Genomic DNA, 17,191 nt, shown 5'->3' on the forward strand with positions numbered 1-17,191 from the left:
GATCATGAGCACAGCGACGGATTTAGCGATTGCTTTTTTGTTGGGATGCCTAAGGGAGGCGATCTATCGAACTCACCGCAATGGGTTGCATGGCTTTTAACATAGAATTATGAATCAATTTCCCCCCGATTTCTGACTGAACACCTGACTCTCTATTCTGTACTCTGTACTCCGTACTCCGTATTGGAATCCCGACCAAGTGCCATTCAGCCTGTGGCGTTTCTATAGTCGCGTCGGGTCACGGGGTCCGCACGTTAGATCCTTTGAACTTGAGTTCCAAGGTTCTTCCGGAGACTTCACCGACATTTCTTGCACGATGCATGCTTCCATGTCATGCGTGGAGCTGCTCTTTGTGCCAAAGTGAACACATAATCTGTGCCCGGATCTAGGATCGGAGCTGTACCTCGATGTACGGAGTACCTAGACCGCCGATCTCCTGGGCTGCATGTGGGGAACAAGCCAATTCCCACTCCTCATTGGGGACAGGGATCCTCTCCTACTTCCCACATGACGTGAGACAAAAGGGAAGGGAAAAGAATCCAGAAAAGGAGAGAAAAGGAGAGAGTCCACACCGCAAACTTGGCAATGTGCCTAGTTAGCTATCTTGGCGGAGATATATAAGACCGTACCGCAGAGACGGACCCCGTGGATCGACAAATCACCGCCAGTCCGGCACGCACACCGTCAACCTCGCCTTCAAAGCTTAGTCTTCTCCTCTCACATCTCTCTCCTGACCCACGCCCCCTTAACCCTCGCCTCTTCGCAACCGTATCTCTCCGACCTCATCTCCACTTAGACAGGTACAGTCAGCTGCACCTTTGAGCTTCGTCTCTTAGTGCCTCCTCCCTTTTTCCTTTGCTCGTCTCCCAATTCTCTCATACCCATCTCGATGGCGTCGTCAAGTCCCTCCATTGCCTGCGTTCGCCCGCTCACCTGATCACTTATTGTGACCCTCAGGTTGATATCGCCGCGAATTCCCTCCGATTGGATATCCGGACGCAATTGGAAATTACAGCAAAGTGTGGTGAAAGTGTGGAAATTGTACATCTGAACTGGCATTGGCCATCCAGTCAATATGAAATTCGGCCGCAATCTGTCCCAGTTCACGGTTCCCGAGTGGAGTACCTCCTACATCAAATACAAGGCTTTGAAGAAGCTCATCAAGTCTGCTGCCGAGCAGATCAGGGCGGGAGAGGAAGCTGACTTGGCGGGTAAGTTTCATATGATGAGTTACTTCGGACCGTCAAGTACTCTTCTGACTAGGGCCCGGTGTCTTTCACCTTTCTGTTGGCGGTTATAGGTTTCTTCTATTCCCTCGACCGAAATGTCGAGGATGTCGATTATTTCTACAATAAAAAATATGCAGAGTTCGCCCGCCGGTTAAAGCTACTCGAGGAGCGTTATGGATATTCGATGGAAGGTCGTCATCCCCTTGAGCCCGAGGATCAGCATGACCTGCGTGAGGCGCTTTTGGATCTACGATACCACTTGCGTCGCTTACAATGGTACGGTGAAGTCAATCGCCGTGGCTTTGTCAAGATCACCAAAAAGCTAGACAAGAAGGTGGGTGCGCAGGCGCAGAAGCGTTATCTAGAGACTAAGGTCGACCCCATGCCCTTCGCCTCCAATGAACGCGTGTTCCAGTCTCAGGATCGCATCAATGCTTGGATGGCCATAATCACCGAACAGTCCAAGTCTGACGATAAGGGGGCCGATGACGCGAGCTCCACCCATTCTTCTCTGTCCTTGAAGCGTGGTGCAACTAGACCTTATCTCAACCTGCCAACTAGCGTTGTTACTGCCGTTGATGACGCACTCCGCAAAGATGACACGCATGTCCTACTTGAACTGCTCGAGACTCTGAAAGCTACTGCCGAAGAAGCCGGGGAGGCCGTTTACTCCAAGGTTCTCAAAAACTTGATCCAACGCTCTATTCTTCATCGCTCCCGGAATGCTTTGGCTCTTCTCTTGAACCAAGTGGACACACTGGAAGAGGATGATGATATCAACAGACGTAACTGCCTGCACCGGCTGGTCATCTCTATTGGCCGTGAACAGCCCACGACCGACTCCGAGCCAGCGGCGTCAATGGTGCTTAACTTCCCTCCAGAGACTACCCGCTATATCACGCCTGCAGCGCCTCCGACACTCCAGCCGCCGCGTGCTGTGATCAAAGAGGAGCACATGCCCCAGCAGCTGGGTCGTGAAGATTCAGCTGTTGCCTTACTCCAGTTCTTATTGGACTCGCTGCGTCCAGATCAGCACGAGTCTTTGATGGCCAAAGATCTTTCTGGGCGTACCCCATTGCACTACGCAGCACAGTATGGATTCAAGGTCGTATGTGAAGTGATCATCGAGCACCTTAGAGAATGGGAAATGTTCGATGTCAGCGAGGGAATCGATGGCCCCGTTTGGCAGGACAATGATGGCTGGGCTCCACTACACTTGAGTGTCGTGGGGGGCCACCCCATGACAACCCGTTGTCTCTTGGATTCCGAAGCGCGGAACGACCCCTCTCAAGAACGGATCATGATCAGGAAGCAGGTTTCTAAGTCAAGTGCAGTTTTGGCACTGGCGACAAAGGCCAACTTTATCGATATTGTGCAGCTGCTTGTGGATGCCGGCGTGGATATCAATTACCAAGATGAACTGGGAGAGACTGCATTGCACGTCGCCGCCCGATTTGGTCATGATGAGTGTGCACAGATCTTACTTGATGGCAGCGACCACCAAAAGGCAGACACAGAGCTAGCCGAAAACACGTATGGCTGGACACCGCTTTTCATCGCCTGTGTCGATGGTCACCTAGATGTGGCCAAACAACTAGTTGAAGCTGGTGCAGACGTGGAGCGTTTCGATACCTCTGGCTGGACGGCCAAGGAGCACGCAGCCCTGCGAGGCCATCTGGACATTGCCCGGTGTCTCGCAGAAGTGAGCCCCGGACCTCCCGCCATTGAGCCATATCTTTCATCGTCTACCCCCAATTTAACCGGATCAGAGTCTTCTTCGCCTCCTACCCAGTCGTCCCTCACTGATCGCCGGTCGAATGCGCCCGGCTCAACCACGGGGAGTTCTGGTGCGAGAACCACTGAGCCTATTAAGACTTTCGGACACCGGTACCTCACTGATGAAACGATGATCTTGGTTAGCCTGGGAACTATGGACATGCGCAAGCCGCTCGAAACAGTCAGCCTCGACCGCATCCCGATGGAAAACGCACATGCCACCCAGCTAGACACGTCGTTGTCGATGGTGATAACGGCAAGTGGTGCGCACGGCGAGCCAGAAGTGATCGATCTCCCTGTGCAGGACAATATCTCAACCGAGCCAATTGTATTCCACACTACCGATCCTAGCAAGGTTCGTCTACTCTTCGACCTTGTCCCCACATATGCAGGATCAAAGGAGAAGATTGTGGGTCGCGGTGTCGCTCTACTTTCTAGCATCAAGCCCACTGTGGGATCCCATCGCATTAACCTCAAAGGTGATTCCACTGTTCCCATTGTTGCAGCGAATACCTTGGAGGTGATTGGGTCTGTGACATTCAACTTCCTCGTTATCACACCTTTCAAGCACCCGAAGATGTCTATTACCGGTAACCAGACCTACTGGCGCTCGATGAGCTCGACCATGGTCATTGGACACCGTGGATTGGGCAAGAACATGGCCGGCCGTAATTCTTTACAGTTGGGTGAGAACACTGTGGAATCCTTCATTGCTGCCGCCAACCTGGGTGCGTCTTATGTTGAGTTCGATGTGCAACTCACGAAAGATCATGTGCCTGTCATCTACCACGACTTCTTGGTCAGTGAAACTGGTATTGACGCACCTGTTCATACTATGACCCTTGACCAGTTCCTCGAGTTGGGTCTTGGGCGGCACCGTCATACTTTGCCGGGTGCCGTGAAAATAAACGGCGAGTTGCCGGACCTTGGTCCCCGTCAACGCTCTATGTCAGTTGGCGGCTCCGAGTACGACCCCGCCGAATTGACCGAGAGGATCAAGCACACGCGCGACTACAAGAAGAAGGGATTCAAGGGCAACACCCGTGGCGAGCACATCCAGGCGCCGTTCGCCACATTGGAGGAATTGTTCAGAAAGATCCCGAAATCTGTCGGATTTAACATCGAATTGAGTGAGTAACCTGTGTTCCTCAAGGAACGACTACCCTGTCGATCTAACGAAGGTCACCAGAATATCCCATGCTTCATGAGAGTGAGGAAGAAGAAATGGACACCTACGCAGTGGAGCTGAACGAGTTTGTCGACACCATCTTGACCAAGGTCTACGACCTGGGAGGTGGTCGCGACATGCTGTTTTCTAGCTTCAACCCTGATATTTGCCTTTTACTGTCTTTCAAGCAGCCTTCCATTCCCGTCCTCTTCCTAAGTGATGCAGGCGCCTCACCCGTCGGTGATATCCGCGCGAGCAGCTTGCAGGAAGCCATCCGGTTCGCCTCGCGGTGGAACCTTCTCGGGATCGTCACCCAGGCCGAGCCACTGGTCCTTTGCCCGCGGTTAGTCCGTATCGTCAAGGAGTCAGGTCTTGTATGTGTTTCGTACGGAACCCTCAACAATGACGGCGATAACGTCGACGTAAGTTTATTTCTCAATAATATTCTCAAAATCTGGCAACCCTCTAACCATGCTATCCATATAGTACCAAGTCGCCGAAGGCATCGACGCCGTCATCGTGGACTCCGTCCTTGGCATCACCAACGGCCTCATCCAGCGCCAGAACAGGAGCGAGCGCACTCCAGGCCCCTCGCCTAATCCTTCGGCCATTAGTGACAATGCTGCAGATGCTATGAAAGGCTCCGTCAGTCTTCCTGTTCTGGAGCAGGTGAAGCAATCTCACCTTACCCCGAATGCGGGTCCCGGAACCATTCTCTAAGATTTGCATTGCTATGTACCTTTGCATCCTTTTGAGATTGTGATATAGGTGCATCTTTTGTTCATCGTCTACATTCGGCTTATGCCAACTTCAACAGCTATCAATCTAAGTTGTTTTTGACAGTCAATATGTTGAGGCATTCATGCCTCAGGCCTGCAGCACTCATGCTGTAGACAGACCCTTCTCTCTCTTTTCCCCTCCCGTCCACTTCATTTTAGCCAGTCCAATACCACATAGATTTCTTTCTCCCTACGTATTGCACTAGCTGTTCTAGACAATACTTTTTTTCTAGTTTTGTGTACTTCGTATCTTGTTGCGGACTGTCTACATCTCTTCCCTATTCGGTGGCCAATGCGCCCAATCCAGTCTTCAGAGCCTCCCCTAAATCCGATCAGGGCCGTCGCCAAGTCTTACGAACTGCATGAAAAATTCTATGCGCTGGCGAGGTTCTTGGCTGATCTGGACTGCAGCTGCAGTGTGATATCAACACATTGCAATGCAGTGGACTCTACTCCATACGATTTATTCCATACTCACTGCCTTCTCGCTCCTATAAGCCCCCCTGATCAATTATCATTACCAAGGAGTCCTCATCATTTGTGATCGGATTCATAACAAGACATTTCTTACGCTCCATGGAATAGCCTGGTTGGCCTCGTCTAGTCCTAATGTATACTGCATTCATCGTATTTGATAATATCAACACCATATAACTGGCAGCAAAATGTTCTGTGCAGTCTACCTCTTTCCAACAATAGTAGTCCCCGTTGACAGCTCCTGTGAGCGGGGTACACAACTCCTTTGGGGCCTGATCCTGTCGATCAAAGCTGACAGGGTATGTAGCTAGCCCATTCGACCAACTTGTTAGGGACCCGGAGAGCCATACGTTGATAATAGCGCCAAATCCAAGCAAAATGATTTGACGTGTGTCAACTCTGCAACTAGCCAATCGAGCCAAATAGTGGAGCTTGGAAGTTCGCAAAAATGCTGATGTGCATGGCCAGCTCGCGATATTTTCGGGCGTAGATCAATACTCTCACCATACAACAACTTCAAGTCGAAGCAGCCACATATTGTTGGAAAACAGGTAGGAATGGCAGCAAACGATATCGCTCAGGACCCTGCTTTCCTGGGGTATCGCACGACCATCAAATCGAAGTCTATGGTATCTCCTCGCTATAAATGGCTACATGGCTACCTACACCAAACCCCTGAGTTTGTAGAAAGAACATATCCGGTGTCGCCTGGACGAACACGTACGATAGTGGCAGATTTCTTCTCAGACTCCACTAAATCACCCATCATCCTATGTTTAACGAATCTCGTCGAGATCCACAGGGCCATTTCCACCAGATCGCCGGAAGTTGCAGTGCGACTAATTCTCGTGGTCGCCATCAGCGGGGTTAGCGATGATGTTCGAGAAGATGTAGGTGGCTTCAAGTGATGGACGAGGGCGAGCAACGTGTTTGATCGGAGCTGACAAGTATGGCAAACCCAAGCAATTGTCGCGTGACTCTTGCGTTTCTCTCTCGCGACAAGATGTCGCTCTCGACTTTCTTGCACCTTGTGTGACCACGGCGCACATTGCTGGAAATCCGACGCCCAACACGCACCCTATCAGCGAGCATAGATATTGTTTACCAGACCCGACCATCCTATGTTGCGTTGCCGCAACGACGCGGGTCGATCCAGAAATATTGCTTCGTCACTTGGACCAGGAGGAGCATTTGATCTATAGACCGCTATCATGGATGAAACGAAAGATAAAGGCCAATCAAGGGGAAAAAGTCTGGCTAGATATCAGCCTGGGAGTTGATCAGCATAATTATGTCACGGCAGCGATGCTCAAAGAACCCTTGGTGCGGCAAAGGGCTGGGACAGAGACGAGGCAACACCAACATACCTGTAAGTACTACTCCGTACCTGACATAGGATCTTAGCAAGAAAATCCATTTGTCTGACAATTTATGCCACAGTGCTCTTGCTAGGGAATGAGGATAACTGCCTTGGTATCGACTTTAACACACACGCTTCATCACTTGACCAGCCCTGTAGGTCCTATGACGGCACACCCCACGAGTTATTCCAAGCAATGCTTCGATCCAAAAGTGAAACGGAGCGAAGCGAGATTCTGAAAGAGCCTCGCATTTTGATTTGCAATTACATCGCTGGTTTGTCTGAATCATTTTCTTGCCATGTGGAGCTTTATCGCCGAAAATGGAACTACCTCTATGAACCACATGCAAACACATCGGCTGTATACGGAGAGGCAAAGGACCGGGCTCGTGTTCGAAAAGAGGCGAAACAACTGTTCACTCATATTCAGTACCTGGACCAGTCGCTGCTGATGCTCAAGCAAATCACAGGTGAGACGGAAATGAAATCCGGAATAATGGAAACGGTCAAAGATTTCAACCAATTATCCAGGCAGCTCAAGTCCATGAAGCTCTCATACGACACCTTCATCGAGCAACAGGTCAGCAAGATATCTCTTCAGGAATCACGGCAGTCCATGACCGAGGCCCGGGATCTTCAACGTCTATCGTATCTTGGTTTTGTCTTCGCCCCATTGAGCCTCGCAAGTTCTTTCTTTTCAATCAATATCCAGCCACTTGGGGGCCTGGCTTCCGTCTGGTCATTCGTTGTCACCTCCTTGTCTATTCTATCCCTATCGATTTTGGTCTTGTTATCCCTGAACGGCCGACTCTACGATATGGTGCGGGAAGCCATCAGAAGCCTTCGCTTATCTATGCCATCACGCCCTGCACGAGACCAGCAGTTGACCCTTCCACAGACCGAAACATCCCCAGGCTCGCAGAGGCAGCACACCGACGCTGGCCATGCCCACCTTGAACAGCGCGGTGATACAACAGGACGGGCAACACCCCCGCAGCCTGGTACTAGAGTAAATCCACCGCCGATACAGGAACCAAGGAGAACGATTGATCAAATGCCTGAAAACCGGTGGAGAAATAGGGAGCGGTCGCCAGGAGCGAGGAGCCAACGGAGGCGGGAACCCAGTGTCTCAGCCTCCTATTACCCCCCGGACACCTCTGTGAGACGGGGCTCGAGACCACCAAACACGAGACAACTGAGGAAGGAACCCGATAACACACCTTCCTACCGCCCACCTGTCATCAACGAGTAGGGAGACTCAGAAACGTCACATGTCATTGCGCCGGGTCGCAAACAGACGAGACAACGGCTCTCCGCCAAAAGTTACCTTATAATTTGCTCGTTCAATAGTAGCCAATTCCTCAACAAAGATGTCCCGAAAGTCGAAGATCATTTGTTTAGAATCGCTTGGCGCAGCAGGAGGAGCAATAAAGTCCAGCATAACCACGAATCGTTCCATAGGCAACGTCTGAATATTGCTTCAATCGAGAATTCCCGTAATGTTATAATGCTCGTCGACGAGCATGTTGGCGTAATGAAGGTCCAAATGACAGTGGGAAAGGGCCATGTGAATGCTCGTCTGTTGCCATCGAGGTCAATGGTCTCTCAGGGAATCAGGCGGCTGCCTCCCATTCTGCTTCTCCCTTGAGCTGTTGATTAATCTCCCTTGTTTGCCCTTGGCGAAATAGATAGAAGTATTCCAGGGAGGTTGACAAAGGTTCAATCCAGGAGTCGGAAAGTTGGAATGGGGAGATTTCAAGGTGACCTGTTTTGTGAGAATAAGAGAGACACCCGATCTTTTCAAATTGGACGGTATTCAATTCATACACGTAACGGGCTAGTTGAGCGGCGAATCTCTTATTCTGGGTATCCGGTATTGAGAGGGGCATTTGATGTTTTAGGACAGTTCCTAAAGGAGCTTTCATAAGAAGATAAGCATGACCAAAGTCATGTCTCGGGACGCTATGCCCAAAGACACGAGGTATAGGTATGGTAGTTAGAGAGCCGAGTTCATCGAAGCGATTTCGCTTAGCAGCGAGTGGCAAGATCTTCTCCATTTTTGTCGTCTTGAGACAGCATTGTTCGCGCTACCCATTGAGTGGTATCCGAAAATGTCAGGGCAATCACAAGATTCAATCGTCCACTCGTGAATTTTGCGGTATTCACGGAGCATGTCAAGCCAGTTAGGGACTCTTCTTCTTCGCGGATCTTTACAGCTATGGAGCAGAGATGGTTGAAATTCGCAGTATCAATGACTGTCTGTATCTTCTTGGCATGGTCGCTTGCAATCTCCGTGTGTTGGAATGAAGTCCAGTGCTCATCAATAGAACCCACTTTGATAAGTAAATCAATTTTCCTCAAACTTTGCAGATAGGGAGACCCTAATACCTTGATACCAGAGAGGAGAATAAAAAATGAGAACCGAATCATGAAGGGAAACGCATTAGGTGGGGGGACTCCTGGAGACTGGAGAATTACCCCTCGCTCAGGGCTTCAGGGGCTTCAGGGGCTTCGCAGTGGCCACAGAACTAGCGAATTTTCATTCTAGCATTTGATAACATTGCTTGAATGAGAATATTTGGCTGCTTAGGATCGTCATGTTACTATGTACTTCGACATAAAACTTTTACCAAATCGTCAGTATATTCTACTGGCTAACTTACCACGACCATTGTACTCACGGACATTCTGCTGATACGCGTGCATTGACACTATCCTATAGCTGGTAGAATGTCGGTGCTCAAGCTCGGACTTACGACCTATCTGACCCATGCACGGTGGATCAACCCATTGGGACCAAGTGTACGGCGTAAGGCAAGTGATTGTTGACAGTGACAGATCAGAGTAAAATAGGCTCTGGGAGGGTTCGTGGGCCCCGGCCGGGCCGTCCGCCGGGTCCACTAGGTACCATCGGTGCACGGTCAGGTGGGCACTAGGGCCCTGAGGCTTATCGCTGTATATTTCGACGTCTTCCACGCTCAAAGCGAATCAAATCACGGCGCTCTTATCTCAAGCTTCAATCATGAACTACCATCCACCGCCATTTCAGCCCTTGATGTGCATTCCTGCGAGTAAACGACAAGAAATATTTGATCTCCCTGTCTTATGGGTTGAGGTTGTCGCTCACCAGAGACTTTCCAATCGAGGCAATTATTGGTGCTTCCATCTCCGTTTTGTTGAGGATAAGTCAAATTGCATTGATACTTTGCCATCGCATACCACCCCTAGCATCACGAAGCCTGGCTGTGCAAAGGCTACTACTCCGTACTCTGTATGGAGTATAGCTATCAGTCTTCTATCTGCTGTCTATTTGAGCACGCCAACGAAAGTTGTTCGACTCGACGTCAGAACAGATTTAACGGTAAATTAATTTATCATACTCATCATCGCGCAGAAGCGCCACCAATATGAGTTCAACAGTGAGGGTGAGGGCTGCAGGTATCAGGTGGACCACCAAATGAGCCTTTTTCAAACATCAGGTCTTTTAGCCAAACCAGACCAAGTGACGCAAGCTAGGGCAGCTATTCTCACGCAGTATCCAGATCAACTCAAGTATCCTCCTGTGATTGGTAGCTACTATCCATGATTGGCTATAACCTCCAGCGATACCATGCAAGTGCTATGCAATTAATTTTTATTTTTATTTTCAACTTGAGGTTTATGCATTACAAAGCTTGAATCGTTTCACGGAATACATCGCGTGTATTTTCGAAATGCTAAATTTGGTATAATATAGATTGGCCTGCGAAGATGGATAGTCCTCAGGGGTCGATTTCAATTCAAATCGAATTTGCTGCCTGGATATGCGTGTGTTGGGACTGCTGTTGGCACAGACCAAGTGCTAACTCCTGCATTGCAAATCTTAGTGCGTAATCGAAGCTACTCTTACCATATAAATCTTGGGAAGGGAAGAAGATATCTATCAAAAAAGACTGCTTAAAAGACACTTGAAGGCTGCAGATGCGGCTGAGTAGATGAGAAGCTTCATTTCACCTGCTTTCCGAGGTTGAACCTACGTACCTTCATTAAGCCCCTGGTAAGGTGTCTGTCATAGGAATTCAGGTATTCTCGTTTTCCGCCAGCTTGAGCTCAGGCATATTCAGGCAGAAAATTCGATTTGAATTGAAACCGACCCCTGAGGACTATAGACTTTCGCTATGGCCTGAGATGATATATAACCCGTGAATTCACACAAATACGGCCTTGTCCTCCTTTTTTCCCAACTAATCACGCCCCAAGGGAAAATAATGGTACAAAAACATAGAATTTCTATCCCACCCCGTAAGCCTGCATGATATGTAGCTATACCGAATGTACCAGGCACAAAAGTGATACATCATTTACATGTAAGATCCAAAGTCACCTGATGCAACGCATCAGGCTCTCCAACTCCACGAATTGATTCTCGGCCCATCTTTCCAATCTAGAAATGACGTTGCAAACCCTCCCAATAGAAATACTTTACGCGATCATTCGTTTCATAGGCAGCGATGAGCTCCGAAAACAGGAGGGCTGCGGCCTCTTGATCTGCAAATTATGGTACAAGATCGCACGACCCGTCTTGCTAGCAGATCTTAGGCTTAGTGCCACCCAGCTGGTACAAGCGCCCGAGAGTGCGGATCGCAAGATCAGAACCTATTGCCGCATACTCACAATTGACATCAATGGCTCCGGCGATTGGCCTGGCGAACACGACATCGACAAACTGAACTCCAAACTCAATTCATTGGTGGACGGGAACAACTATTTAAGATCCTTCACTTTGCGCGCGCGCAGCCATTTTGACCCAGCACACCCGCTAGCTCCGCGCAAGCAATATATCACAAAATGGAATCCTACCGAATTTTTCAACATGTTGGGGACTTCCAAGCTTTCGCATCTTGTGATTGATACGTATGGATCTGAAATGAGCGGCGCAGTGCATATCTGTCCTCGGCTGGGGCTGCAAATCCCTGCATTGCGATCTGTGCGGTTACGTATGCGCAGCATTTGCCCGCATATTTTTGGATTCTCGCAGGGGGACAGTGCCTTGCCTGGGAATATTGAATGTATCATTATCAACTTGAGTCTGAAGGATACGGACCGATTTTCTACAGCATTCAGTCATCATTGTACTGAACCAAGAAGCGCATGGAATCTATACGACGAGATGATCACAGTGGGGACTGAGGTTGCAAAGAAGACCCCAAGCCTCAAAGTATGCAAGATCCTGTGTCACAAACACCCATGGCCGGATATGATGACCATGGACTGTATTACAGGAGCGAAAACAGTTCTTGTTGGGGATACCTGGGATTGGGGAGATGAAGGGGTCCCTGATCCTGACGATGGGATGTCAGGGAATGAATTTTCATTAACTGATAGTGATTTCTCCAGCGCATCTGGGATATAAATATAGGGAAATTATCGAATCAAGAAGAGCAGCCTAAATAATGAGGATAAAATAATACAGACCCTGCAGATCTAAAAGAAATAAAAGCTGATCTGGGGATTCGAAGCCAACTCGACAAGAACTTATCATGGTATCAAACTTGCTGCCTCGCCTTTACGGGGACAGATGGCATACTGTCGCCAACATTCCCATCGCCGGGTGGACGATCCTCATAAGAGAGCACCACCTCATTGACTTGGTATATAGTATGTGGGTTCAAAGGCGGACGTTCCAGCATATGTCTTGTGTCCGTATCCTCTCCGACCTCTATAATCTTCCTACCACTGTCATTATCATTGTCGTTGTCATTCTCCATATCCCTTTCATTGACGGTGGTTGTCACAATCGTTTCCATGACATAGTCGGGTTGCTCCGTGCGTTGGCCGCTGCTCTTTCGATAGACTTGGCGGTCATTGTAGTCGGATGCATCATTGGAGGGGTAACCACCGCGGAGAGTGCGGTAGAGAGGACGAAAAACGGGGATGCTAACACAAACAATTGTGGTTGCAAGCTCGGACATGGTCCAGATCACTGAATCGGTTGTTGCATCTGTAGTTTGATTAGCTTGCGTGGTGGGTAAATGAGGAAAATGGAGCTGGGGACGCACAGAGATAATCGGTCGATTGGGTTAACGCGTCAAGCCCTGTCGTTCGGATGACACCGCAAATTCCGGCGCTGAGATATCATGTTAGTAATAAGAAGATTGATATTCTGTACTCAGTAGGCGAGTGACTCGGGAAAAAGGTACTCACAAAATACCCAAACTCAAGGAAAGACAGATGGTATATTTCTCCTTTTTCTTTATATTCAAATTCCACAAGGCTATCCATGGGAAGAAAGCAAGGACAAAGTCAAGAACGGCGGACCATGCTATTTTCAGTCTTAGACCCGAAACAAACAGAGAAGTTAGAACAAGGGCAGACATACCACACATGACAGTGGCCGTGAGTGCGAGATTCAACGGACAGCTCTCGGGCGGAACTCGCGGGTCCCAGATAGAATAAACCGGCGTACACTGAGCGAAGACAGTGATAGCTAGCAGAATACTGAGGACCATAATGGAGATGTTCCAAAACCACAGGAAGTATATGTGCCTGCAAAGTTGTGAGACAAATATCTGGAAGTTCGATTTTATAACATACCACTTTTTGATGACGATTCGCATGAGGAAAGCAGCAACCGCGCACTTGCTCAATCCCATGGCAATCGAGATGATACTTTGCCCTGTCAGGAGTAGTAGCATCCCATGGACGGATTCGTCGACGGTAAGACGATCGGCGTGTACACCCATGCCGTAATAGGCAGCGCCTGTACATAAGCCTGCAAAGGCGGCCATCAACAGCTGGGATCCGGGTGCGTTAGCAAGCAAACTAAGAAGATATTGAGAATCCATAGAATGATATATATACCCAAGTGACGACAAGCAGCCAGTCATCCCAGCCGGTATTGCCACGGACCACGGTCCGCGTGTAGATTCGCAACGCGAGGACGATAAGACAAAAAAGTGTTTCGATCCAAAGGACTGCTACCAACGTGGGACCCTTGCCGCGGAGTGTCATATTGGCGAGAAAAGAGTCAAAGTTCTGATGTCAGACAGTACCTAGAGATGCTCGCCAGATGCCTTAATATATCCATGCCCTATATGATGAGCCCAATGAGTTGAGTAATAGGGGCTGGACATTGCCATAGGTACGGAGTAGAGACATCAGGATATGACCTATTCTGATCTCGATGATCATAATTCACATCCAGCATCGCTAAATGGCTGGATATAGCCCGCGGGAGTACAAGGGAGCGAACCAAAACAAGGTACGGAGTACACGGGGATCTATCTCATTGATAGGGGTTGATGGAGTACCGGGGGAGTCGGAGATCGGTTCCTGCAACAGGATACTGGCCCGTCATAGTAGCGAAAATAGCAGGATCCGATCCGATTGTCTGCTGTGTTAGCACAATAATTCATACTCCGTACGGAGTAAAGGAGTCGAAATTAAGCAACGCCTCTGAGACTAGTCACTAGGGTCTACAATTACAAAGTACTCCCTATGGAATACAGGTAGGCTCTTATGGGCTTCTAGCGTCCGGACTAAAATATGAAGCTGTGTCTAGCTAGTTCGGTGATCGCCTATGACTAGACTCCTTCCATTTGGGGCTAAGCCCCGAGTCCTAGCAGATCCAGTAGTGGATGACTCTACGGAGTCCCGGAAAATTATTTCGAGGAGTTGAGGAAGGGCCAATGCGTTTCTCTAGGTGATCAATTTACAGGTCGAATGTGATATGGAAATGTCAAGAAATATGTGAGCGAGAAAAAGCTGGCTGCATGCGCCACTCACATCTCGTGTCGAAGATCGACCGCGCTGCCTTGGCCAAAGCGTACGGCATCCCCAAACGTTGGGCCGTGAACAACAACGCCACGTTCTCCACTGTGTAGTCTTGTTGATTTCTGCTATTGCCTCAAAGATGCATTGTCTTCGGTATGATCATCAGTCTCCTGAAATAAAAAAGGCGATAGTTTGTTTTATTGTCGGGGGATCATTTGGGTACAGAGTACGGAGTACAGAGGACGGAGTAGTCCGTATATATTCGAAATTAAAGTGATATAGATATATATTACTTACAGGATTCTTTCACCGATACGAGAAAAAGAAATACTCATATCCCATATCCACTGGAGTGGAAATATCTCCCCCTAATGGCCCTGCACTCAAGCTGTGCCGCGAGAGCTGGTATCTTCAACCTCCAGAGCATCTTGTAAGTCCACTTCAACTTTCTCGCCAAATTTGGAATTGATTTCCTCAAGGCTCAGTCCCATGGTCTAGAAAATGAGTTAGATAACCGGGACGTCATAAATCAATAATAGTCAAAACATACCTCCGGGAAATAGAACATGATTACAATAGTGCTGGCAACACTGACAGCAACAAAAATCATATAGAACTTCCATCCAATGTTGGAAAGACCAAGGGTAACGGGTGCGCTGTATGCAACGGCATTACCAAAGAAACTGGCAAATGCAATAGTGGATCCCTCACTGCGCAGGTGCGTGGGCCAGATCTCAGAACTGTAAACGTAGGCGGTACATTCAATGGTGGATGTGAAGAAAGCACCAAAGATGAAATACATGGCCACGGCACCGTTGATTCCAGGAGAGTAGGTCGTGTTGAGATAATATTTCTGAAGAGCAGCCATGATACTGAGGAGGATAGCGGAGCCAAATCCGCCGACGACTAGAGATATTGTGGTTAGCATAAACCAAAATGCGAGGGGGTCTTTGAAAATGATGCTCACCCAAAAGTTTGACTCGTCCGACCCGATCCAACAGGAAGACGTTTATTCCGCAACCAATGACCGCACACACGGTCCAGACAACACCAAGTCCAAGTTGCATGGTGGTACCAAAGCCTAAGCTACCCATGAGCACGGGAATCAAATTGGCGATAGCAGTGATGCCAGTCCCTTGACCCATGACCCACAAAAGGATAGAAATGATAGCCCGCTTGCGGTGGGAAGGAGTACGCAAGATATGAAGATAGCCACTAGGGGTATTCTTTTCTGCATCAACCTGAGCCTTGATCTGAATCGCTTCAGCATGGGCGAAAGCAGCCCTGGGGTCTCGCTTTGTGCGATGAAGATACACAAGCACCTCCTTGGCCTCAGCGTCACGTCCTTGTTGCATAAGCCAACGAGGAGACTCGGGAATGAAGTATAGCGTTGCCAGATAGATAACAGATATGACTGTCAAAACAATGAAGATAAACCGCCACTGCATGTGAGTAGTAACAAAGCTAAACGCTAAGGCACAAATAGCGGCTAAGATGTATGCTACCACGGTTCCTACGCCGTGTAGACCGACGAGCATTCCACGCGTGTGTGGAGGGGAGACCTCACTCATATATACGGGAGTATTTGTGAAGATCATACCTGAGCCAACGCCGCAGATGACACGAGCAATGATGAACATAGTAGCACTGACGGAACCGGCCTGGAGAGCACCCGAGATCACGACAATCACAGCGGCCGCAGCGTTGGCGATACGTCGACCGAACTTGTTGGCTAGGGGAGCCTGAAAGATAGCACCGACGAAAGCACCTCCAAGGAAACTAGAGAATTCTCTTAGCTGGATGTTGTACTAGCTAGTTTCAGAATTGAGCTTACCCTCCAAGCATACCATCTTGTCGAGATGTTCTATCTTCAGTGGACAAGAACTTCTCGATGAAGGTTGTCTGGGAAAGAGAGCCGGGGAGAGAATTGGCCGCGAAGCCATACATAAAACCCCCCAAACACGCGGTAGCAACAACCTATCCAGTTAGCACAAGAAATTGACCGCGCAACCTTCATAAACGTACCAAAATGTTGATGAGACTGGTCTGGGGTGCCTCTCCGCCCTTGACACTATACGAGTCGGTGACAGGCCGAGACTTCTCAGGATCCTGAATTGAATTCTCAGATTCGCTCATCTTGACCGTTGGAGAAATACAGGCATCCAAGGATTGACTGAGGAGGGAGAAAAAGGATCCGAAGTGCGAGGACTATCGGAGGCTTTCAGTGTTCCGGCAATCCCCCTAAGATGCCTGCCGCTAACTCAACTCGTATACAAAATAGGTTCTTCTTAATTCTGCAGCATTTTTGAGTCAAAGCGGGGCGTGATCGACTCTCTCCTGAACGAAGCTGGTGGATTCTGGACTGAGCCAGAGCTGCGCCAGAGCGATCGGTAGGGAGTATTCCCGATGGAGTACGAGGTATGCACCCCGCAGCGGACGCAGGATGTGGTGAGATCCCGAGTCATTGAGAGAAAAGGCTGTTATACGGGATTCAAACAGCATCGACACCGTGAGACGATCATCCAAGATTGTGAAGGCGGGAATGTTTGTAATCCGCAAACTGCGATCGGCATGTTGAATTGTCATCAGACCAGCAGGGGAGAAGACAAATTTCATCGCAAGCTAAAGTGATAGCTGCATGGATAGCACA

The 17,191-nt window shown here is 49.0% G+C and overlaps 6 protein-coding genes across 6 annotated transcripts; 3 read left to right on the forward strand and 3 right to left on the reverse strand.

Annotated features, from left to right (window-relative positions):
• Positions 1-1,075: 1,075 nt before the first annotated feature.
• N7457_004711 (glycerophosphocholine phosphodiesterase) lies at positions 1,076-4,893 on the forward strand (the record flags this gene model as incomplete). The annotated part of the gene is made up of 4 exons (XM_057175756.1): positions 1,076-1,211; positions 1,301-4,135; positions 4,195-4,595; positions 4,660-4,893. The coding sequence occupies 4 exons, from the start codon at positions 1,076-1,078 to the stop codon at positions 4,891-4,893; spliced, it is 3,606 nt and encodes a 1,201-aa protein (XP_057032803.1).
• Positions 4,894-6,985: 2,092 nt separating this feature from the next.
• Positions 6,986-8,041, forward strand: N7457_004712 (uncharacterized protein; the record flags this gene model as incomplete). The annotated part of the gene is made up of 1 exon (XM_057175757.1): positions 6,986-8,041. The coding sequence occupies one exon, from the start codon at positions 6,986-6,988 to the stop codon at positions 8,039-8,041; it is 1,056 nt and encodes a 351-aa protein (XP_057032804.1).
• A 15-nt stretch (positions 8,042-8,056) lies between these two features.
• Positions 8,057-8,248, reverse strand: N7457_004713 (uncharacterized protein; the record flags this gene model as incomplete). The annotated part of the gene is made up of 1 exon (XM_057175758.1): positions 8,057-8,248. The coding sequence occupies one exon, from the start codon at positions 8,246-8,248 to the stop codon at positions 8,057-8,059; it is 192 nt and encodes a 63-aa protein (XP_057032805.1).
• Positions 8,249-11,218: 2,970 nt separating this feature from the next.
• N7457_004714 (uncharacterized protein) lies at positions 11,219-12,181 on the forward strand (the record flags this gene model as incomplete). Its single annotated transcript, XM_057175759.1, has 1 exon — positions 11,219-12,181. One exon carries the CDS (start codon positions 11,219-11,221, stop codon positions 12,179-12,181), a length of 963 nt encoding a protein of 320 aa, XP_057032806.1.
• A 133-nt stretch (positions 12,182-12,314) lies between these two features.
• Positions 12,315-13,779, reverse strand: N7457_004715 (uncharacterized protein; the record flags this gene model as incomplete). The annotated part of the gene is made up of 6 exons (XM_057175760.1): positions 12,315-12,769; positions 12,828-12,895; positions 12,973-13,090; positions 13,148-13,314; positions 13,363-13,562; positions 13,630-13,779. The coding sequence occupies 6 exons, from the start codon at positions 13,777-13,779 to the stop codon at positions 12,315-12,317; spliced, it is 1,158 nt and encodes a 385-aa protein (XP_057032807.1).
• A 1,145-nt stretch (positions 13,780-14,924) lies between these two features.
• Positions 14,925-16,677, reverse strand: N7457_004716 (uncharacterized protein; the record flags this gene model as incomplete). The annotated part of the gene is made up of 5 exons (XM_057175761.1): positions 14,925-15,035; positions 15,092-15,447; positions 15,509-16,320; positions 16,376-16,518; positions 16,567-16,677. 5 exons carry the CDS (start codon positions 16,675-16,677, stop codon positions 14,925-14,927), a joined length of 1,533 nt encoding a protein of 510 aa, XP_057032808.1.
• Positions 16,678-17,191: the final 514 nt, after the last annotated feature.

This window comes from Penicillium paradoxum (genome assembly GCF_028828445.1).
Source record: "Penicillium paradoxum strain IBT 22861 chromosome Unknown utg000004l_segment0_segment0, whole genome shotgun sequence".
NCBI lineage: Eukaryota > Fungi > Ascomycota > Eurotiomycetes > Eurotiales > Aspergillaceae > Penicillium > Penicillium paradoxum.